The sequence below is a fragment of the Heterocephalus glaber genome, unplaced genomic scaffold (assembly GCF_053883595.1).
Source record: "Heterocephalus glaber isolate CG9 unplaced genomic scaffold, H.glaber_assembly_v1.0 deba00001472, whole genome shotgun sequence".
Taxonomy (NCBI): domain Eukaryota; kingdom Metazoa; phylum Chordata; class Mammalia; order Rodentia; family Bathyergidae; genus Heterocephalus; species Heterocephalus glaber.
In genome coordinates, this window is record NW_028258315.1 from 63,185,735 (window position 1) to 63,210,586 (window position 24,852).

The window sequence follows — 24,852 nt, forward strand, 5'->3', positions numbered from 1 at the left end:
TTGAAGGGAAGTGGCACCCACTGGATTAAAGCAGAGGGCTTTATATCCATTTAAAGGCATATTTTGTGACTTCAATAACAGTCAGATAATTTTAAAGCAATCACATAGGTAACATCTCATAGCACCAAACCTGACACATAGTAAAATCTCAATAGATATGAATTTTCCTCACGGGATACAAAATACGTCCTGTCTGGAAAGAAACTGATCATCTACTGGAAGTCCCATATATTTCCAGGTAGTACAATCTATTACGTAAATGAAACACCTGTTTTTGTTTAATGTTGATTGAAGGCCTATAAAACATTGCTTCATAGCTTATAAGCCTGTAAAACTGATCAAAACCTATCTGGCTCCATGTGATAAGAGCACACTGAGATAGGAGTAAAACTTGTGTTGTTAACACTGTGAGAAGTATTTTTTAAGAATGAGGAGTTTGTTTCCTCCATTTTAATCACTTGAGAGCTCATCCCAGGTTTCCTTCAGGCCAACTCCCACTACTAACACTACAGTCCTTGGGTGTCTGGTGCCAGGAGTCAGCAAATGCTCCCTCCGTTCTATTATTCTAGTGCAGGAAGGCTTAGGGGAGTGGCGCCATCTGAGTTCTTATCTGGAGTACAAACTGAAGTTCTGCTTACCAAGAAAGAATATAGGTAAAAAATATTAAATAAAACTGTATACTTTGCCTTTTCAAAATATGTTTTCTATTTTTATTGCCTCTATATCACTTCCAATGACAAGGTAAACTGTAGCTTTATAATAGTGGGATCTGGCAGCCACTATCTTAGGCACATGGTCAAGCTGAGTTTCACCAGGAGCAGCCTGGCATCATGGTTCTCCTGAGCCGGTACACTCAGGTGCTTATAGGACCACCTAGGAGTATTCCTAACATGCATCTGACTTGAATTGAGTTAGGAAAAAACAGACAAATCTAGAATGTGAGATATTAATATGGCCCTGGGAGCTTCCAAAGAGTCAAGTGCCTTGAGAAACAACAAAATATTGTTCAAAGACGTTTAACAGTAACATGGGAAGAATAAGTTTTAATGTTCTACAGCAGAGTAGGATCACTATAGTTTATAATAGTTTATTATATGTTTTATAAAGAAACTAAAGAAGCTCAAAGGTTCCAACCAAAAAAAATAATGTCTTAGGAGATGGAAAAACTAATTTTCCTGATCTGATTATTACATATACTGAATTATCACAGGGCTTCTCATAAATATGTATGTCAATTTTTTAAAAGTTAATGTTGATGGATTGGAAGACTCAATATTAAGATGTCAATTCTCTCATTTTATGAATTCAAATCTAATATGATTCAAAATCCCAACAAATTTCTTATAGAAATTGACAACTTAAATTCAATATCCATATAGAAATGCAGAGAACCTAGCTAAAACAACTGTGGACAAAAAGGAAACCAAAACTGTAGAGCTAAGGCTAATATTATTTGATTTCAAGAATTCTTTATAACACATATATGATAGCACATGCCTATCATCACAGTATTGAGAGCTGAAAGCAGGAATATCACAAGTTCCAGCTCAGCCTGGGCAAATTAGTGAGACTCTGTTTTAAAAAAGACTGGCAGTATAGTTCAGTGTGGAGGCCTTGGGTTCAATCCCTAGCACCAAAAAAAAAAAAAAAAAAAAAAAAAAAAGTTTAAAAAACTGTAGGGATAAAAACAGCAGGGTGCTATAAAGAAATAAAGAGATCAAAGAAACTGAATGGAGCTCAGAAATAAGCCTACAAATATGCAAAGGTAATACAGTGGAAGGACAGCCTTTCCCACAAATATGATAGAAAGATATTCAAATTCAAAAAGTGAACTCATATCCATACCTTTATGCCATATATACAAATTAATGTAAAATAGGCTACAGATCTAAACATAAATCCCCAAACTATAAAACTTCTAGAAGAGATTGGAGAAAAATCTCTGTGGCCTTGGGTTAGGCAAAGATTTCTTCGATGTCACACCCAAAAGCAAAATGTATAAAAGTACATATTGATAAAATGTAGTCAACCACAATAAAAAATTTTGCTCTTCAAAAGTGTTAAGAGAATGAAGAGACAATTCATAAACCAGGCAAGAAATCTTTGCAAAGCATATATTCGTTAAAGGTCCTATATCTACAATCATGAATCCTCCAATTTCAACAATAGGAAAAAATCCAAACAAAAAAATTGGGTAAAATATATGAACAGACACATCACCAGAGAAGATATTCAAATGATAAATAGCCACAAGAAATTTTCTCAGTGTCACTAATCATTAAGAAGTTGAAAAAACTACCATGAGATTTTACTACACATCTACTGCTAATGTTAAAAATACTAACTGGAGGGGGCTGGGGATTTAGCTCAGTGGTTCCACCGCCTGCCTCGCAAGCGCAAGGTACCAAGTTCAATCCCTGGTACCAAAAACCAAAAAATACTGACTGTAATAAGTGTTGGAGAGGATTTTGAGGAAGTTGGATCATCACATATTGCTGATAAAAATGGAAAATGGTACCACCTTTTTGATAAATATGAGTACTTTTGCAGCTTCTTAACAAGTTAAATATATGCCTACCATATATGATCCACCATTTCTTTCCAAGATATTTACTCCCTCCAAATAAAAAGCAACGTGTTCATACTAAATCTTATGCATAAATATCCATAACATTAGTCACCCAAACTGGAAACAATGCAAATGTGTATCAACAGATGAATGAACAAACTATGGTATATCCATACAGTAGAATACTACTCACCAATAAAAATGAATTAACTATTGTTATATACAGCAACATGGCTCAATCTGCAAACAATAGAAGCAGATAAAAGAAGCCAGGCAAAACAGTATTATATATTTATAATTATATAAAATTTTAGAAAATACAAACTTTCAGTGACATTAGTGGTTGCTCAGCAATAGGTGGAAGTGAAAAGTAGTTGGGGCAAATTAAAAAGGGGCATGAGGAAACTTGTGGAATTGGTGCATATGGTGACTACTCAGATTGTACTGGTGAATTCACTGTTTTACCCATGTCAAAACTGACCAAAGTTTACTCTTGTAATATATGCATTATTGTTTATTATACCACAACTGCAAACCAAAGGCAGGAAAAGTTCTAAACTAAGACTCTAAAGAGATATAACCAAATACAATGCATGAACTTTGATTGGATTTGTAGTATGGGGGAAATCATATAAGACATTTTTAGAACAGATAGAAGAACTTGGCCTCATATATTAGGTAATGAGATTACTGTTAAATTTCTTACGTATGATAATATCATGCTTATGGAGGAAAATGTATTTTCTCAATCCATACAGAAATTTAAAAAGTAAAGTATCATATGCGTGGCTTTTAAACAGTTGAACAAAAAAGAGAATACCACACCAGTAAGATACGAACAAGTGGTGAATATGAATGAGAGCATATTCATCATGTTCTACAGCAAAGTTTCTAAAAATTGGAATGTTTTCCAAACAAAAACTGAAGGAAAACATGTATTGTATATGTTTAAGTGCATCTGGGTACAAAAAGTGAAGGGGGAGTTCATTTCAGAGTTACAGGTATGAAGAAATAAGTTCTGGGGAGAGAATGTGTCTTGTCTGAGATATGCTGACTTTCTTGGAACTACAATAAATATTACAGAGTTCTCAGGTGATTTTTTTATTAAGTTTATTGGTACATTTTAGGTACACAATATAGTCACATTCATCATTGGGATCTTGTACCTTTACATGATGTATCTTGGTCCTTATTTTTTCCCCATTCCCTGCCCCTTCCTTCACCCCCTCCACCCTTCCCTATTTACAAATAGTTTCCTTTTTTTTCTTTTCTCATATTTTTCTTTTCCCTTTTCTTTCCTCTATCCCTCATATTTCCCCTATTCCTTTAGACCTTTTCTTCCTATTTCAAAATATCAATTATGCATGTTGATCCTTATTTATACTTTTAGTTTTTCACACCAGAGAAACTATTTGGTATTTACACATGTGTGTCCTATTTATTTCACTTAAGAGTATGGCCTCAATGTGCATCCACTTAGCTATAAATGTCTCTAGTTTCTCATTCTTTATGGCTGAGTAGTATTCCATTTCTCAGTTGATCTTTGATATAAGAGCTGGAAATGGAATTATGAAATAAAATATATTAAGAAACTCCTCATTTTAATGGGAATTTAAATGCCCATGAGAGTTATAAATAATACTGTGAGTCAGACTGGGCTTCTGGGGAGCCATAAATGCAGGAGAGTAACTGGGGAATGCCCTGTCCACCCCAGTGGCAAGAAGGGGAATGGGTGGACAGAGAAGTTGGACTGTGATAGAGGCTCAACAGGGCTCAGTGGATGCCCCTTTACAGGTTTTGCACCTACCCTATAGAGCTGCCCAACTTGGATCAGGGGCTGGTCCTTATACTTTTAGCATCTTCTAAGGTTTCTCTAGAGATGCTCAGGGGAAGAGAGCATTGCCTTAGGCAAAGTGAGTTTCATCAGACCACACAATTCCCAAAGAAGGCCTTCACCAAAGTCTGTGGAATAAGTCCAGAATGTAGAACCCTCTGGATGCTGTAGCCCAATATCCAAAATACATCGCTATTGATGCTTCCTTTATATATTGCTAATAATTTTATACCAAACTCGTATGCATAATTGTTTACAAAACGTTTTAAATACTTGGCAAATAATAACATGAAATTTACACATTGTTAGCCCATTATTTCAAAATTCTAATTTTCTTCAAAACATAGGTTGACTTTCCTTAATTCATGCCACAATATGGAAACTGTGGAATGTGTCAAAAAGCAAATGTTGGTAGCTTGAGAAGGAAAAGACCTGTTTCTGAGGCTCAAAGTAAGAGAAGTCATTGGCATGTAAAAGTTTAAAAACAACCCTTTCCTATGGCTACTGAGTGAAAAAACAGACACTATAATTCAGGTTTTCTAATTCCTGAATCCGAAGACCTCATATGTACACTACCACTATATCTGTTAGCCCTGAGTCTTAAGGCAAGCTTGGGTATCACTGTTCTGACCACAAAGGCAAGGGAATCTTGTCCCCAAATAGCTCTAATAGGCACAGGGACTCCACTTATAGGGCTTAATAGAAAGAGCAGGTGACATAGTTCCTTATTAAACACTATATAATTAGGTTGTGTTTTTTTGTATAAGACAGGGTTTCACTATGTAGTTCAGGCTGGCCTTGAACTCACAGCAGTCCTCCTGCCTCAGCCTCCTGGATGCTGGAATTGGGAACATGCACCACCATCCCCAGCTAAACACCCTATAATTACATAGCTAATCTTCTGTGAATTCAAAAAGATGTGTAAAATGGCCAGTATTTTTAGGATACAACCCAGTTCCAGGCTTAGGCTGAATTGCCTCTTTGTTATGGGGGCTGGTATTCATTTCTTGCTCAACTCATCCCTTCAACTCCTTCATAAGTGTGGCTTTTTCAATTTGAAGCCACCCCAAAGACTGCCTCTCTTGTTAGCCTTGGGTAATAAATCCCCTTTGATCCTCTCTCCAATCCCCTGGGCTCATGTTTCCTTGGGTACCAGCTCTTTGTCCCCATCCTCTTCAATGGGTATTCCACGATCCATATCCATTCTGTACATCTGTAAAGACACTAGACCTTTCCCACTGCATGGCTGGGGGTCCCTCCAGAATCACCACTGTATGCATTACTATTAGTAGAGTCTCTCCTTTGGAAATGCCAACTTCTATTTTTATTCCATTTGATCTATAATCTAAGTAGGTATAAAGTAGATGGAAGGAGACGAGGTCTTTTTCCACCACACACAGAAAATACTAAAAATACTGGAATATCGTGTTGACTTGAAACTCAACAAATTCCCAGTTATCTTCCTGATGAAGCTTGGATTTCTCTCTCCCCCTCTATGTCTACTTTCCTTTGTCAACCCTGATCTTTTCAACTTAGTCTTGTTCCATGCCATAACCCCATGTGAGCAAAACCTTCAGACACTGCAAGCTGCTTATGCTTCAGATGATATTTACATTCAATTTGTGTACTTTATATTGGGCCTCCTTGAACATATCATTTTGTCATTTGGATCATGTGCCTGGGTATGTGTACACAGTTGGGTGGAAAGACAGCAAAACTGTGTCATTTGACATGAAGATAGATTTGGCAGGGAAATCAGACACAGTTTGTTTGCTCATGTTTAGTACTAGGGAATATGGGCTTAAATATAAAATGCACACAAATGTGCAATTAATGATAAAGAATCAGAATTTTCTGCCAGTTCCTTTCAAAAATACTTAGAGCTGTTTGTTTTTCTAAGCACTAGCAATTAAGGCTTCAGAGAATCAAAAATTAAACGGGTCTGTAATCTATTCTTTCATTAAATAGGCTTTTTAGTTGAAAGTGAATACCAGTGTAGTAGAATGAGGTTTAGAAACAAAAGACCTCAGCTTTCATCTTGACTTTTCTCCTGATGACTCTATCCCTGCTAGGTCATATTATCTCTCTGGAAACAAGATTTTGAATTAATATACTCCTAAGTGTACTCACTTTAAGAACCAAAATCTACCTAAAAACTTATATTTTTAGAGAGTTAATTTTTCTCATTAGAATGTTTGTATTGCACCTTTCTTTGCAATTGCAATTATTTTTTAAAAATTGCTATCCTCTGTTTCTTGAAAAATATTATTGAAATTGTTCTTATTGACAGGTATAACTCTGCAATCATAAAGCGAAATTTTTTCTATGAGGGTAGAAGTTGAGATAAATGAATTCATGACCACAAAGATAATTACTGACTGTACTGCATCCTGTGAACAAAGGAATAGGCTTCTATGAGAGAAGATCACAGGAGGAGAAAATTCAAGTTGGTGGAGTACTATGAGGTCATTGAAAGTCTGTGAGAGAAAATGGAGATCGAACCTGAAAGCTGAGTTAAAAGTTAGTTAAAAGTTCAGGCACAGAAAAAAAAAAAACCCTAAGCAGAGAATGGTATGTGTTAAGTCCTTTTGGTAGAAATGAGGTTGGAGCCCCCAGGAAAGCCAGTAGAGATGAATTGTATTTGGGACAGACTGGCTGGGAAGTTGAAATACAGCCAGAGCAGATAACGCAGTGAAAAGGGAAGCCATTGCAAGATACTCTACAGGAGACCCCATGGCATGATTTGCAGGATTTATAAAGATTACTCTGGTGACTGTGTGCAGAATTGCTTCAAGGGAAGACACATGGGATGTAGTGAAGCCAGCTGGAAAGCTACTACAGGATCCTGGGCACAAAGTAAAGAGCATGAGGAGAAGGTGGTATAGGAGGAGGAGGAGGTGGTGGAGTAGTAGAGCTAACCCTTGATAACTTGTAAATGGTATGCAGGATTCTCTGTAATTTAGGGAGATTAATTGATTGACTATATTTAAGACTAAGGTGGGGTCAATAGAGTAAGAAGGGAACAGATTCCAGAGATATTTTACAAGTAATGTTAACCAACTGGATATAAAGTATAAAATATAAAGTATAAAAAGTATATAAAGTATAAAATGAATGGATCTCCAAGTATTAATCTTTCTTTTCTAGTCCTAAGTAATTGGTCATGGAACAATACTTAATGGTTCCAAATTGAGCAACCAGGTTTTTCTTAAATTATAAGCACTTTATACTTGAGCCTAGACATTTTAAGGATTGTGGAGAGATGGTAATTTACTCATGTTCTTGTTACTTATTTTTATCGATCTCTCTCATACTTTATAAAGATGAGATTTTCAAATATTTATTGTTGATTCCAAAATACTTCAAGAATGATCACAATGGCAAAAACAAAATGCATGCGATGTCTCAAATAAGTCAAAGTCAGTTGCTTTATTAAAAAAAAAAAAAAAAGCCTACACTCATTGAGTTGTCAGGGCAACTATTCCTTTTTTTTTTTTCCATTGTGAGGAGACAATTAGGTGCTACCCTGGGTGTTAGCCCAAGCTTTTTGAAAGAAAAGCTCCCATCCTTTCAAAGGCAGTGTTGCTGCATTTTCATTGTGGCTGCAGGCTCTGTGGAAGTCATTATTGGTAATTTTGCTTTATTGTTTAATGAATATGTAGAATACAGGTTTGAAGATGTAGGTGGCACCCAGGGAAACAGTCCACTCCTCCCCGCTTGGGTCAGGGTAGGAATGAAAGTTCTTGGGAGCCTCAGGCTCTCTCTTCTGCCCACCACTCACTTACTGAGATAAGGCCTTTCTATCTGAGATGAACCAAGGAATGAAGCCAAGGCTGCAAAGGGACTCTTTCCTTTTGTGCACAAGACTTCCTTCCTTGACTATATCAATTATTTTGTTTGACACCCATAGTAGTAGACACAGGGGTACAATGATTAATAGATAAAGAGCCTCCTCCCTCCCCACACAGATGAACGGTGATAGTGATGTTTACTTTGAGACAGAACAGTATTATCTCATTTTGGTTAGAAAAATCCTAGCTGAGGAAATTGTATTTAAGTGAAAATCTGAAGGATGAATAGAAGATAAGGTAGGTGGGTAGGAGAACATACTAGGGCAGTGATGGTGAACCTTTTAGAGTGTTCAATAATACAAACAGCCTACTGTGGCACATGTGCCATACGTACTCCACCACTATTCTAGGGAAAGGAGAAAGCTTAAGCAAAGACCCTATGCCAAAAGAAACCAGAGCATACCAGAGATTTGACAGAGGTGATCTGTAAGACAAAATGAATAAATGACTGATTTTGGCATAGATTTAGAAATGAATGAGAACCTTCTCATTGACTACAGTCCCTGTCTTTGATTTCCTCACTTACAGATTTTTCTCTCCTTCTCTGGCACCCACAAAATATTCTGGTCTTAATTATACACTCTCGTCCCATTTTGTAAGTACTTGACCTCAGGCTCAGGAGGAGTAAACAAAATGCTTGAGATGCCACAGTGAGTCTGTATGCACTTCCATCGCTGCTGCTCCAATTGCAGCACACTCGTCACATCTTTTACTGCTCTTGGCTGTTCAGTGTGTTTCCCACATTATATCCATTCATTTGTTCACTACTATGAATTGAGCACTTACTCTGTGTACCAGGAGCTATGCACTGAGTCAAAACATATGATTTCTACTTCTGGAATTCAGTCTTGTGGGGAGATGCTCATTAAAGAAATACACACTGAATGTACAATCACAAAGTGTGATTAATAAAATGAAGGCAAATAACACCTTCTACCATCAAGTAAGACAAGATGGGTATAGTATAGATTTGAAGGTCAGAGAAGATGTACCCAAGAAAGTGAGGCAGAAAGACAGGTGGGAGGTAACCAGGGAAAGATGAGCAGGAACAGCATGTAAGACAGAGGGAACATCACATGCATAGGCCCTGAGGATGGACAGGGCATGTTTTATTTGCAAAATGTGGAGACACTGAGTAAAGGCAAAAGGGTGGCCCACAGAGTTCTTTGGGCCAGGATAGAGACTGTCATCTTCATTTCCAATGTGACAGGAAGTGAGCAAGCAAGAAAGCCAGAGCTCTGATGCTCCTGCCGTCAACACTGAATTTTTTAGTTAGATGAGACCTGGAAAAAAACTTCCTCTCAAGTCCTATAAGAAATCCAAGAAAGTTCGGAAGGCAGACTCAGAGCAAGTGGCAAGAGAAACCAGATCATCGGTCCTTAACCATGACGGAGTGGTTACCAAATATTTTTAGATTCCTAATTTAACACTTTGAAAACAAAGGAAAAGTGAAACATCTTTGGAAGACTACAGCAAAGCCATGAACCATTCTGTTCTTCCCCTGCAGGGCTCTCTCCCTCTCACTGTGTCCCTCTAAGAGGGTCCTCATTTCTCTGCCCATTTCTCTGTCCTCAGTATTCCATTTTGGGGTGAAAATTAAGAGACTACTTGTCTCCTATTTCCTGCACAATCTCACTTGAAGTATTTGCTCCTCTTTAGGCTTACACAATTGCACAGTAGAGGACCTTGATGAAGGACTTAGAGCAGTCACCCCTGGAGAGGCAGTGAGTGCAGTGAAGCAAGGTTACAGGCACAGCAGTGACTGACCCAGGGCACGGTAGCTAATGGGTCCCACGGTGTGCCATGTAGGCAGGGCAGAAGTTGCAGTTCTACCACCATCCACAGACAGACAGTAGTGGGAATCCAGAGAAATAAAGTTGTACACAGGGAAAAGAACAAGCTACCACAAGGGGAAGAGAGGTTAAAGAACAAAACAGGAGGTAGGGGTAAGGTGAGAGAGACAGGTCCAATAGAAACAGAGGAAGATCAACCAAAATCACCACCCAGAACTAATAAGGAGAAAGCTGGAATGATTATGATCGAAACTGTCAAAGTTCATCAGAAAGCCACGGTCAATGGCTTTGAAAACTGAGATAAGAACACACTGTTTTCAGGAGAATCTGATAACTGTCCTCTTGTCAATGACCTCTAGGGTCTTATTTTGATGCAAACTTTACATGTCCAATTTAGAATACACTGAGTATTCCTAAGAAATGCTAAGGTTGTTTCATTTTTTAATCCTTAATGTGACATAAGTACTTGCATTTGACTATTTTCTTTTCATGTTCATTACAACTATAAGGGGGACTTTAAAAGTTGGCAAGCTTTGTCAGCTTTTCACTTATATAAGTGGGATATTTCACTGGATCTTTAAAAACTGAATTCTTTCAGCTCGGATTTTATTATTTTAAACCCACAAGTTGACTTGCAGAGTAATACAGAACATCATTATATCACACCCGAGATATTCCCCAGTGAGGTACAAGCCAGCATTTTCACATTATAAGACAGAATCGGACACATCCTACAAAAAGGCTGTTAGGTTCAGTCTGGATGAAGATAGGCTGGAGATTTAAAGGGAGCTGGCAGAATCTGGTAGAAATGTGTCTCTCCAGGCATAGGAGAAATGCTTTGCCTTTGTTTGCTAAATCACTTCCAGGCAGAGGCCTAACAATTTTTGAGCTCTCAAGGCAGCAGTGGTAAATAAACCTTTTAGGTAACACAACAGAGCAAATCATGACAATATTAGCTATAAAAAAGAATGAAACTCCTATCTAACAATTGGAAGGGAAAAGTTGTTAAATCAAAACTGAGGTGTCAGAGGATGATGAGAGAGAGAGAGAGGAATTCTGTGTGTGTGTGTGTGTGTGTGTGTGTGCGCGCCATGCTTATATATGCCCAGTAAAATCAGCAATGGCTTTCTGGAATACTTAGCCATCGAGACTGCCCACAGCTTATTAGAGTAGCATGGGAGGGCAAAACTAAACTTTCAAGGATGTGATCAATTGGAATAACAGCATCTCTCTAATTATAATATGTAAGAATAGTCACAGCATCAAGTTTCCAGTCAGGAGAACAAAGTACTGAGATGTGGGTGATTTCAAGCATGAACAGAATCACTAATCTCATGCTCCAGAAACTGATTCACCTAGAGCACTTGCCTTAAATCCATCCAAATAGGCAATGCCATTGTGTATAGACTTAATATGTCCATCTGAGGATATTAAATAAGAAAAGCCAAACATGTAAAAAGGTCTTGTCTAATAATCATCTAGTTTTCTCCACTATTTTTAATACATTCACCAGATGCCTATTCCAGAGTATTTGGTGTATATCTTTTTAACTATACCATCTATCTATCATTTCCATCCATTTATCTATCATCTACTTGAAGATAAGAGGTCAAAATAGAACTAGAATGGCATGAAAATTATCTGCAGAAGTTGAACCTGTCTACTCTAATAACAACATCAGCATTTTCTGATCAACACCCATATTCCAGGCTCTGTGCTAGCTACTTTTCACACATAATTTGCTTTCATGTTTTAAATAATGAGAAAGGCTCTGGTAGAGCCTGATAGACTCAGGTAGGATATTATATCATATGCTCTGGCAACAAAGTTCTTGGGTTTGAATTTAGACTTGCACTAACTAGAGTATGCCCAAAGTCACCCACCAGCCATCTAAGGCCAAAATCTGAAATCATTTCTAATAAAAAATATTTTTCTTTCCTTTAAATTATCCTAGTTGAAGATGCAATACAAAACAATAAACAAAAAAAACCCTTTATTTCCCTATTATATACTGGATCCTTCTATGGCAGTGATAGTGAACCTTTTAGAGATAAGTGCCCAAAATGCAACCCCAAACCCACTTATATTGCAAAGTGTCAACACTGCAATTAAACCTGAATACTGAGGTTTTAGTTTAGAAAAAGCAACTCATATATTAACTCTTTTGTCTTAAAATAAAAACAAATAATATGCGTGTCATAGGATGCATACTATCCTATTCTATGGATAGTTTTCTATCCACATTCTATGGATACATGCTACTTTCTATTCAAGAAAACATCTTCAGAATCTTAACTCTTTGGATGCCTGAGGGAATCTTAACTGCAAATGTTCTGTTTCATTCTCAGCCATGTGGCATTATTTATTTCTCAAAAATATGGCCACTTTAATTAGTAAGCAAGGGGTACAGGTAACAGACAGAAAACACTGTTCTTTGCTGCCAGGAACTTTTCATTTCAATTTAGTCACATGAATATTTCAAACATCTGTCAGATAATAATATACACTTCTCTTTACTGTGACAACATCAGACACATTTTTCATTTTTATTACACAGACTTAGAATGTTACGAGAATTACAAAATTTCTCCCACCCCACCTAAAGACTCCATTAAAGCATTCTTGTTCCAATTCTCAACTGTCACCTGAGAACATACGAAATTGTTTATTTCTCACAAAATAGTCACTGACAGATGAAATAGTGGTTTGAGTATACTTTTCAAATAAAATAGAAGAAGATTTAATAAGATTCTTCCCATAAACAGTTTGTTATTTTGTGATTCTATAAGAAAGACAATAACTTCAAAAAGTATTAAGATTGTATAAAAAGAATACAGAAGGAAACAGGTCATTCTATGTTATAACCAATAAATTAAATCAATGATACTCTTTCATTCACTGGTTGCTACATGCTGGGTACTGTTCTGTATATTTTATAGTAGCCATTTCATTTGGACCCAGTGACAGTTTTCTAACACAGGTACTGCTATCTCTACTTTAGTAATGAGGAAACAGAACACAATAGGAAAAATACTTCTACCAGTGGACTATGAATGGTAGCTTTTTTTTGAAACATCACTTAATGCCAAAGATATTTATCATACCTAATACTTGCTCCAAGTAAAGAACTTTTTCACTAAGAATATTTGATAATTATATACTTGATGATGCACATTTATTATCTAGTCAGTTATAATATAACTTACATGTTATTAAAGAATCACCATGCTGTGCAAAATTGTGCCATAAAACACAGGATTTATGGGGAAATTTGTTAGTGATACAATACTCAAAACATCATTAATGATATACATAAATATATTATATGGCTAAGGATTATGTACTACAGTCACTATGCTATTTTACCTTTTAAAAATGACTTAAGCTTTGTCCATGGAAGAAGATGCCAGGGGATCTCTGTTTGTAATTGATTGTGAAATTGTAGAAGGGGTTAACTGGAAGGTATTTGAAGCATGGGCATCTGTGTCTTTTGTGTATTTCTGCACTGCTTGATTCAGCTGGGTGCAGCTTATTGTGTTTGTCTAGTGCGTCATATGGAAGAAATCACACATTTGCAAACATGAACTTTCTGTTACAACAAAGTATTTTCTAATGTATCAATCCCCTTGGAATGCATTTGCATTTTCAAAGCAAGCATTATTGCACACTATTCTTCTAAGCAGACCAAGGTGAATGCTATTTGAGCTATAACTTGAGAATGGGAAGTGTCTTGACCAGGAAGATGGGAAAGCTTTATGCAGAAGTGTCAATGCATTGAACATCCACTATGAGCAAGGTATCAGATGACAGGCAGGCATTCCAGGAGGAAGGGTAAGTAGGAGCCAATATATATATATATATATATATATATATATATATATATATATATATATATATAGTAAAAATGAATGTAATCACCAATTAATGCATTTTACAGCGATTAAATATTGTGCTTATTTATATATTTTATTTGTAATTGACTAAGCTAAACTGTATATATTTGCAGTGTACAAAGCGATATTTTGATATATGTGTTCATTGTGGAATGGCTAAATCAAGGTAATTAATACATTACCTTACATATTTGTTTATGGTAAGGAAACTTAAAAACTACTCTTAGAAATTTTCCATTAAGAAATACATCGTTGGGCTGGGATTTAGCTCAGTGGTGCCGCCGCCTGCCCCGCAAGCCCAAGGACAGTGTTCGATCCCTGGTACCAAAAAAAAAAAGAAATACATTGTTAACTATAGCCATCATGTTATACAGTAGAACTCTATTGTTTTCCACTGCCCCTAGAATGATGCTCCCTGATGGCAGGGAACATGACTGTGATTCCCCTCCTGAGCCAGTCCAGCCACTTGAGGATAACTCAATGAAACAGTGATTCCATAGGCTGTACAGGAAAAGGTGTCTCACCTACTGTGTAACTGAAAGACACAACTAACAGTGATTTCTACCATGTGGTCAATAGTTAATTATCTCCTGTATCAATGATTTGGCACCACCAAATTGCTCCCAGAACTGTTTTTCTAATTAAGTGAATATTTATATAGGTTAAAATGGTGGTTAACTAGTGTAAATATACGGTCGTTCATTTTTATAATGTATAATTGAAAACATTAGTGCTCATAATGAGACTATTTTAATGAATGCAAATATGTGAAATTGGTCCCCCTTCCCCCCCACAGTTCTAGTGTTCTGTCTCTGTGGAGCCTGTCTTTATTGCAGATAGTAATGCTTGCCTTGAAATCTCTCAGAATGATTTTCAATTAAATTGATTCTTAAACTTTCACAGAAGACTTGGCAACTTTCATAGTCACTCTCCAGCACATCATGAAGAATTAGGTATCTAGCAAATAGTTTATCAGTTAAACAGCAATCCTTCTACTCCTGAGCAGGCAAGACATTTTGCTTAAAACTGTTTCAGTGTGATTAGCTCACTGCAGTTAAAGACAGATGAACGCCAGAAGTTTTACAGTTTCTTAGTAACTGAATGTTAGACTGAGTGCTGTAGCAGCTTATAAAACAACAAAGGCATCTCAAAAAAATGCATTCACGTGTTATTCAACAATGAACTTTGAGGCCAAGATGAGAAAAATGCATGGAGTAGATTTAGCTGAGTTTTGCCTGGCATTTAATTGTCTCCATGTCTATATATCCTATTAGTACACTTTTTAGTACATTTCAATGTCCTTCAACAGAAATGAAACTGGATTTTTAAAACTGCAACCTAGTTAGACAACATATGCAGCAAGTTTAAAATATAAGAAGGTGGTTACAAAGGAATCCTTATCCTGAGATCTATACCCCAACAACCTAACTTTGCTATACATAAATGTTAGCAGTCAACATTTCACAGGTTCTTCCTAGACATTCTGCTAAGTACCCTTCATGTGTTAATTAGTTTAATCTTCACAACTACCATATGAGATAAGAACTATTATCTTCATTTTATGGATGAGAAAACTGACAGACAATAATTGTAGCCATGAAATTTGTGCATATAACTAAGAAAACCGATGCAGAATGTTGTATACAACTCTGCCGCATGGGTCTGCCTTTCTTACACATATGTGAGTGTTAAAAGGTATATATGACCAAGAAGCAGAAGCAGAAGCTAAGTTCTGGGAATTCACTTAGGTCAGTGATAGTATACCTTTTAGAGACCAAATGCCAAAAAAAATAAAAACCCACTTTTTTATCTCAAAGTGCCGACACTACAATTAAACCTGAATACTGTGCTTCTAATTTAGAAAAAACAACTCATACATTAACACCTTTTGTCTTAAAAGAAAAACACGGGCCAAGGATTTAGCCCGGTGGCACTGCGCCTCCCTCACAAGCACAAGGTCCTGAGTTCGATCCCCAGGACCAAAAAAAAAAAAGAAAAGAAAAAAAAAACACAGCAACATGTGTTCCATGGCTTCACCACCACGGATTTAGGTTAATGATAAAATTAAAGCTTAATTATTAAAACACACGGAAATTCCCAGGCAGTTTGTTTCATTCTCAAAGGCCTGAGCCATTGATCGTTGGCCTAGATGGAAGATGCTCTTTCCTCCACTGAAAATGAAAGCTATACAGCCAGAATTTGAAGGCCACTGCCAGGAGAAAGCTTAATCTCAATAAAACATATGCATACCTGGATTCCTGAGCTTCGATGAAAAGGACCCATAATGATCACCCATTTCTTTACATTTACAGTGAAATTATAAGGAAGCAAAATGATGTGAAACACCCAAGATTAAACAAGGTAGTACATTACACATTAAAAAAAATCAGATAAAATAAGAACCACCATGACATGATATACAAATATATTGCAATTGGCCATAAGGATATACTAAAGATGATACAAGGATGAAAACTCAGGCCTTAAAGATGAGCCTCCCACTGATGGCCAACAGGTTATGTATCAGACAGCTTTCCTATCTCTGGGACACAATATCTAATATTCATGACTTAAAGGAGGAGAGGTCTAATTTGGTTCACTGTTTCAGGGGATTCAGTCCAAGGTTGACTGGCTCTATAGGAAAAATATCATGGTGGAAGAACAAGGCAGAGCAAAACTATTTCATTCATGGTGGCCTGGAAGCAGAGCAGGGGAACAGTGGCAGAAAGAAAGGGAAAAGAGACCTTATTTAATAACAAGTCACACCTCTATGATCTACCCAGACCAACTCAAAGGTGTGCTTTACTAATCTTGAATATTTATTAATCCAATCAAGTTGACATATCATGATTAATGATCACAATCAATGACTTAGTTCCCATCCTGGGGCTTAGATACTTGTGGACCAGTATCTCTGGGATCGCTATAGCTTCTTATCTTTTACTTATATACTTACTAAAAATACTTAAATAGTACTAAGTATGTGATAGGTCCTATCTAAAGCATTTTACAAGGACTAACTTATTTAAGCATCTAGGTAACATTGTGAGGTGGGTGCTTTGGTTATCCCTATTTTACACATGTAGAAGCTGAGAGGAAGTAATTTGTCCAGTGTCACAAAACTAGTAATAGGTAATTGAAGAGACTAGCTTAAGACTCTTCATTCTTAATCACCATGCTATGTAAAAACAATCTGTGGGGGCCAGGGATTTAGCTCAGTGGTTCCACCGCCTGCCTCGAAAGCCCAAGGTCCTGAGTTCGATCCCTGGTACAAAAAAAAAACAAAAAACGATCTATGGAATGGGCAAGGGTAAGAATTTGGTCACTCACATTTAACTTGGTTGTCATATATTTGTGAAGTCTTACTAGACTGGCAACAAAATATTATAGTTTTGAAATTTCCATATGAAAATAATTAAATACTATAAAATGAACACTAGAGACTTGGAGTCAAATTACTAGTCTTTGATTTTAAAAAGTATGTATGGAAATTGTTATGGCCCGTGTCTAGATGTCCCCCTAAAGCCTCATGCAGTCAGAGGGACTTTTCAGAAGTGGCTGGATCTATAGTGTGCGATGCTGAGATTGATTCATGGTGCAATGCTAGGATTAAGGCTGTGTTACCTGTCCTAAGGGTGAGTAGCCTATACAAGACATGAGGGACAGAAAGAGGTTCATCACTTTTCACTTGCTCGCTGCTTGCTGTTTTCTGCATGCCCTGCTTTGCCATGGACTATTTCTCCTCTGTGATGCCCCTCTGCGATGCCACCCTGCCTTGGAGCCAGCAGATTATGGACTGAAACCTCTACAAATTGTGAGCCAAAATAGACTTTTCCTCCCCTAACTTGGGTGTCAAGTATTTTGTCTCAGCAATAAGGAGAGTAATTAAGACAGAAATTCACACACACACAAATATTTATAAAAACATACACATATAATTGATAATTATATATAAATAATAGCATAAATATGAAGTCTGATTTGTTCAACTGTAAAATTTGCTCATGAACAGAGAAACAAAATCACAACCTAAACTCCTATGGATTAACTTATATATCTTACGTTGTTGGACTGGGTAATCCTTGGTTTGAAAAGCCCTTGTACATAAGATGATAGCTGTGAGCAAGACAAGCTTTTATGAATAGTGCAGGCTTGCAGAATGGAATGACGTTGAAATCTAAAGATGTTCTAGTAGGAAAAGATGAGCTGCTGAAATACGGTCTAATTAAAAAGCAAAAGGATCATTAATTCAACACTGTTTTGTCTACTTTTCATTCATTATGTATTTTACAGTTAGCATCTGGCAGCTCCTTTTAACCAGAGACATACAAATCCAAATTAATGTTGGCTAGAAAACTGTATTTCTTCCAGATGAAATCTCAAAGGTACTTTGATTCTACAGGGACTTCAATTAAAGAAGATCAGAAATATCGAGGCAGTCAATAGATCTATTAGAAATTCTTGTATATTTAGAGAAAGGTTGTTTGACCATTGAGACATAAGTAGAGGAAATGTACCAACCACATGATCCCATTCATCACATATTTATGAAGTATCTACCATTTGCCTGTAATATAGGCATAATAATGCCCTTGAGAGACAGATTTTGACTTCATGGAACCTAGGGCCCAGCTGGGGAAATGGACAAATAGTAGATATATAATTACAGGGACTAGTGATATAAAGAAAAGAGTCCTTTGAGAGTACATAGGTAAAGAAACTGGCCTAGATCTGAGGTTGTGGAGAGAGGAGTTTGGTATGGATGTTCAAAGAAGTGAAGGAGAAAGAATCCATAGAGAAAAACAAGAATTTTTAAAAATAGTGTGTATAAATGTCCTGTAGTTGAAAGAGCACAATATATTCAAGACTTGAAAGATGTTTCACTCTGATGGAGCTGTAGGGAAGTAGAATAGGAGGTCGGGGAGGTAAGAAGTGGTGGCAAATTAGTCAAATACAAACCATGTGGGAACTTGTAGATTCCATTAAGGATGAGGATTTTTATCCTCAAATCAATGAGACAACACAGTTGTGGAATAGCACAGTAAAATACATTACCAAGGAACTATACTTTTCACAGGTACAAAAGGTGCTGCTGGCCTGTTCAATTAAATCTAGCCTTTTGAAGTCGTGCAAAATACAAACATTCCTCATCACATGAGGGGATCTAGATCAAAGTAAGGCATATCACAAACATAACTAGATCAAGGCAAGTAGCCTGTGGCCTTCCCCTTTCTGATTATTCAACTCCCCACACTCTTCAAGCATCACTTTCAAATTCACAACCATGACAATGACTTACTTTGGACAGGAAGTGAGTAGTTGATCTGATTTCTTGAGGAAACAAAAGGAAACAAGGACAGTTATAGGAGCATCATCCAAACTACAAATAACATAAAGCCAAAATGAGCTTTTATTCATTCTCTTAACAATTTGCCAATGTAAAGATGGTGGATAAGCCACATTGCTGGATCTTGGTTTCTTGTCCTTTGTATTTTATAATAGCCTTAAGAAGGCCTTACTTTTTAAGAAACTCAAATCATTGCCTCATAGGTATGGTAAAGGTATACTGTTTTTGAAAAACAAAGAGATATTTAGTAATATAAATATTTTATCAAATAAGGTCCCATAATATCAACAGAGTAAATCATAAACTATGTATTAGTTTTTGAATGTATGTGAGATTAAAAATAACTATGTCTTTCTCGAGATTATAAATTCCTATGATCTTCATGTCTTCATATTCAGCTACTATTCTGATTAATAGTCTTTAAATTTGATTTAAGGTCTACCCTGAACTTCATTGTAGGAGACTTTGCCAAGGCAAGCATGCATGGGGAATTACCCAGTGACATTCCATCAGTTAATACATGGATAAATTCTCCAATAATTGGACACATTCTTTCATTTTTATCAGAAGATTCTTTGAGATTGCTGTTTTCTCTCCTAGCCATAGTCATGTTGACATTGCTCTAAGTGTGCAAATTGCTTCTGCAGTCATTTTATTTGTAATAGTGCTTTGTGTGTTGTGTCTCCTAGCTCTACATACAAACTACCACACTTACAATCTCCATGAACCTAAGTGCATCAGTGGCGCTGGGAATGCTATACATGCCGAAAGTATACATCATCATTTTCCACCCTGAACTCAATGTCCAGAAACGGAAGCGAAGCTTCAAGGCAGTAGTCACAGCAGCCACCATGTCGTCTCGGCTGTCACACAAACCTAGTGACAGACCCAACGGTGAGGCAAAGACAGAACTCTGTGAAAATGTAGACCCAAACAGTAAGTAACTCTCCTTTCTTTTCATCTTACCATCCTGCATCAGGAAGCTTCAGATATGTGTTACCTCTCCTGGAGAAATAATATAGTCATTCTTGTCTTATTGAGTTGTCCTGGTGATTGAATGGTAGCTTTTGCTCTTCTGAGTTTGACTCATTTCTTCCACTATTTTTGTTTTGCTTCATGTTGGTTAAAAAAAAAAAGCATTTAGAAGTTCAGCTCCGGAACTCTGAAGCCTCCCCCTTACCTTATTTATTGCTCTTTGCTACCAAACCTCCCAATTGACATAAACAAATCTCTCGGGTTGCCCTCCTTTCTTGCATCTTTCCTGCTAAAGAAACAACTTCCTGTTAAGAGAAACAATTTCTTGCTAGGGAAACTTCCAAAGCTAATGAACTATAACAGTAGAAATGTAAGTAGAATATTTAAGAACTTTTGAAGCATAATTTTCTACTGGTATATGAATATAGAGAAAGTTTTTACTGAGCCAGTCTTCTAGAAACAAAAATATCCAATATTTGGATAAAGTTGTCCAGCTGTCATTTATGTACATAGACCCTAGTGACATCACCATGTGAGGAAAAATGTCCCATGCCATTGCGGAAGAGATTCACTCTATAAAAGATAGAACTCTAGAGGTAGGATTAAGGAAGAGATGTTAGAGTTGCAATGCTATGTGGCATATCTGCAACCCTCCAGTAGCTTTCAGTCATACCTGCAAATGATCCCAATTAAATGGGGATAGAGACATCACTTTGTAAAACACCCAGTCCCAAGCTCAGAGGCTACATGTATATATTTCTCAACAGCTACTTTTACTAACAATATGGTGGTAAGAGTGAATTTCAGATTATAAACACACAGTTTCAGGATTTATTTTCCAGAAATATATTTGTCAATTCCATGTAGAATGAGAGGTTTCAGTGTTCATGATAATTCCTGTTTTTAAGACAGAAGCAGTTTTGTCCATGAAGTCATTAACAACATACTGTTTTTCCATTATGAAGTGATCTTATTATAGCAAAAGGCTTAGTGCCACACAGAAGTAAGAGAGACTACCTGGGTTTAGTCTTAACACTATGCAAAGACACATGATCTTAGTTCATCTCCATTTATAAATAATTCATCGAACAAATGACATGAAGTACTTTCAAAATAAGTGGACCAAGTAGAAGGTTAACATAGCAGGTTTCACTTTGATGTTTCAATAGAATAGATTCCAGGGCAAGGCAAAAGGGAAACAATTCATCTCCTTGAGACAAAGGAGAAACAGAATGAATGTGTAGGCTCTGCTTTCACCAGACCAACCAGTTCATTGAAAGGAAGCGAAGAGGATGGTGAAGTGCTATGGCATTCAGTGTGATGTAGGAAGAGGCCTTGGGTGGAGACACCCCTGAGTTCAAATCCAAGGCATTCGCCTTATCAACTGTGTGACTTGGAGAGTGACTGAACTTTTCTAAATCTCAGGATCTTCATATACAAAACGGAAGTAATAATACCTGTGTCAGAAGTGTGTCACAAAATAGTGTATCAATGAAATGCTAACTCCTTCTATTCCTGAAGATGCAAAAAGCTTTGTTTAAAAGTACATTTCAGTGTGACTGCTTAAGTAGATATTACAATGCAGTTAAAAACAGACTGAACACCATGAGGGACATGAAACTGAATCCAAAAAAGGATTTCTACTATCATATGTATGCATATATTTATGCATGTACCTGTAATGATAAATATCCTGATACATTTATACTTCTGTAGTTTTTTTCATTGTAGGATCTCATGTCAAAGTTGCAGTTTTGTAGAACTTTTATCCTGCAGCTATTCCAATGAAGGTTTTAAAAAATTTAATTCTGTACACACACACGCACACACACACCCCTACTGCTCCAAATCATTAAGTAGGCGATATAGTTGCTAAAAATGTATGTACTAAAAATGACCAAATTATAAGTTTTGGATTAGACATTTAATTCAATACTATACTACTTAGAATTACTAACTTTTAAACTATTTTTACTTTTGGTAATTTTTAATGATGATATCCAATCATTGCTGGAGTCTTTTCAGTTATGACAGTGGTTGTTAAAAGGCTAACACAAACATTAATACTAATACTAGCATCTGTGCCCTTTGGAATAGATATCATGAGTAGATATTCCATACTTTGTATGAATTAGCTGCTTACTTATCACAGTAAGTCTGTAGACTAAGAATTATTGTTGAATATTATTTTGTTTTATTTAATAAACTTAGGCTTAGAGACCTTACACGACATTACTAAAGTCGACATCTTGTTAGCAGCCAAGGTCGGACTAACCCAAATCTGAGTCCTAAACCCATGCTCATTCCACTTTGCTCCTCTGATTCTTGAAACATGAGTGGAATATCAAAATCCTAATGCAGAAATTACCCCTTTGGTTTCCTTGTTTGTAATATAGCTTGTGTATACAGAATGTAATGTAATGTTGATAATGTCTGCTGAGAGATTGTTTAAACACATTATGGCATGTATTATTGCTTATTTTATTGTTTATGGACAGGAGTAACCTGCTCTCAAAGAAGGCTGCCCAAGTAGAGGCTTCATCTTACTGAATGAAAAATTCAAATAAATTTATTTCAATCAGAACAATGATTCCATTGGGAATTCATTGGTATCTTTCCTTAAGAGAGTTTTGTTGGTTTTTTTTTTGCTATTCCAGTGTCTACACAGAGCTAAGATAAACATTTCAGAAAAAAATAAAAATACAAAAGAAATAGACCATTTGCTTTATAACCAGTCTGAAAGATTTTGGAAAATTCTTTTGGCTCTTTTGGCACTATGTAGACACTTCTCTAAAACACTATAAAAACTTTGACTAGATATTGGCTGAAGCGCAGGAGGAGATTCATGTACCTCCAAACACTGGGGTTTCTGATGAACCAGCCCTCTGAGGTCCCAAAGCAGAATCCATACACCTTATCCTCAGTCAGGTCGGCCAATAACACTTCCTGCTCTGATGGGTACATTCTAGGTCTGTGCTTTTCAGTGGTCAGCATCAGCACGGTGGCTCTCATGCACTTGAAATGTGATCACCCAACTGAACAAAAACGTTTTATTGTGTTTCTCTTTAAATAACTTAAATAACCACCAGTGTCTGTGGCTACTGCATTGGACAGCACATTCTAGAAGTTAGTATAACTTAATAAGTAAGGATTGCATTCTTAGCCCACATTGGAGATAATTCCCATAATTTTAGCATTGATGCTGAACTGAGACAAACTCAACTTAAAAAATAAAATAAATAAGACAAAGATGCAACAATGTCATTTAAAATATCCTATAGATGATGTCACACATACAAATTAGAAATCATAGAGAGCATTTATATTTTCAACCTCAGTCCACAGCCTTGCAAAACTTATGTGCATAGGAAAATAGTGAAAAATTCAATTAATGAAAACAGAGAAGGCTGTTCGCATGCTAGGAAGCATTGTAATTTTCTGCTGAAAACCAAGTATAGCTCAAATTAACTCCAATATCTGGACTTTGGTAATGGGGACAAAGGGATCGTTGGCTGAATTCAAGCTATCTGGTTAAACACAAAAATACAGACCATGCACTTGAAAACATAATGTATCTCTTCAGTGGGGATATTCTGTGCACTAATTTCTGAGGGAGGGTATCTGAGAGAAAAGTCAAGTTTATGGTGTGAACTACATAGTAAATAATGGAACAGAAATATCCTCTTATTCATTGTTGCTGCAAACACTTGGTCACAATGTATTTCAATCTTCAGTGTTTTCATTTTTAACAGCTCTGCTCCATCATTGCAGTTTGCCATCTGGTGCATGCACGCTTCTACTCATCTAACTCCACACTACAGCTCCTTGTCTACATAAAAACAAACTTGCTTGTTGGCTTCTATGGCTCTCTATGTTACAACTGCCCCAGTACTGCCTTATTTTCCTCAAGGAGTTGAATTTTCCTCTTGGGTGGCTTCTTCAGTTATATTCCATTATTTGAAAGAAAAAAAGCCTTCTGTATGGGACCAACAATTAGTCAACCTTCTCAAAATTTTAATGTTATTCATGTGATGCTGACATATTAAAGCTTGGGCCAATGTTTGCTGGTCTCTACCTCAGACTGAAAAACAGCAAGCTCAGAAGACAGAAGGACATAACTCAGCTACTTGTTGAATTTTTTTTTATACAAATGAGATTTCTGTCACTAGGGGTTCAGAAAAGCCTGATCTCATTTGGAGGGCTTCAGATGATTTCTCCTCAATAAACCTTTCTAATAAGAAAGGCATATCAAAACTCTTTCTCTCATCTGGCTTCTGAATTTGGCATCTTTCCATGTATCTTCTACTGCTGACTAGCAATATGTATATTCATGGTGAACTTGAAGATGCCAGGTAAATAGGAGGGCACACTTGTGCTTGGGCCATGGGTTATTGCTGGCCATTACAATCCTTTTCAAGCTAGATGGATTCTCTTAAGCGAGAGGCATCATGGCTCTACTGGGATAGGCAGGTAAGATCTTTTGCCTTTCTCACCTGGACTGGTCACAACCAGAAGATTCTCTGTGAATTGCCCTCTGGTTTCATGCTTTCCTTGGTAAAGGATTGCAGTGCATAATGATGAGAGGCCTAA

The 24,852-nt window shown here is 36.7% G+C and overlaps 1 protein-coding gene across 5 annotated transcripts in view; it reads left to right on the forward strand.

Moving 5' to 3' along the window:
• Grm7 (glutamate metabotropic receptor 7) overlaps positions 1–24,852 on the forward strand; it is a 996,496-nt gene that overhangs the window by 900,999 nt on the left and 70,645 nt on the right. For all 5 annotated transcript variants that reach the window (XR_015439508.1, XM_087182048.1, XM_087182049.1 and 2 more), the window contains exon 9: positions 19,977–20,223. Coding sequence is in view for 4 of the 5 variants with exons in the window: in XM_087182048.1 (XP_087038174.1) it covers positions 19,977–20,223 (247 nt within the window). In the remaining variant the exon portion in view is untranslated. The remainder of the gene's footprint in view (positions 1–19,976; positions 20,224–24,852) is intronic.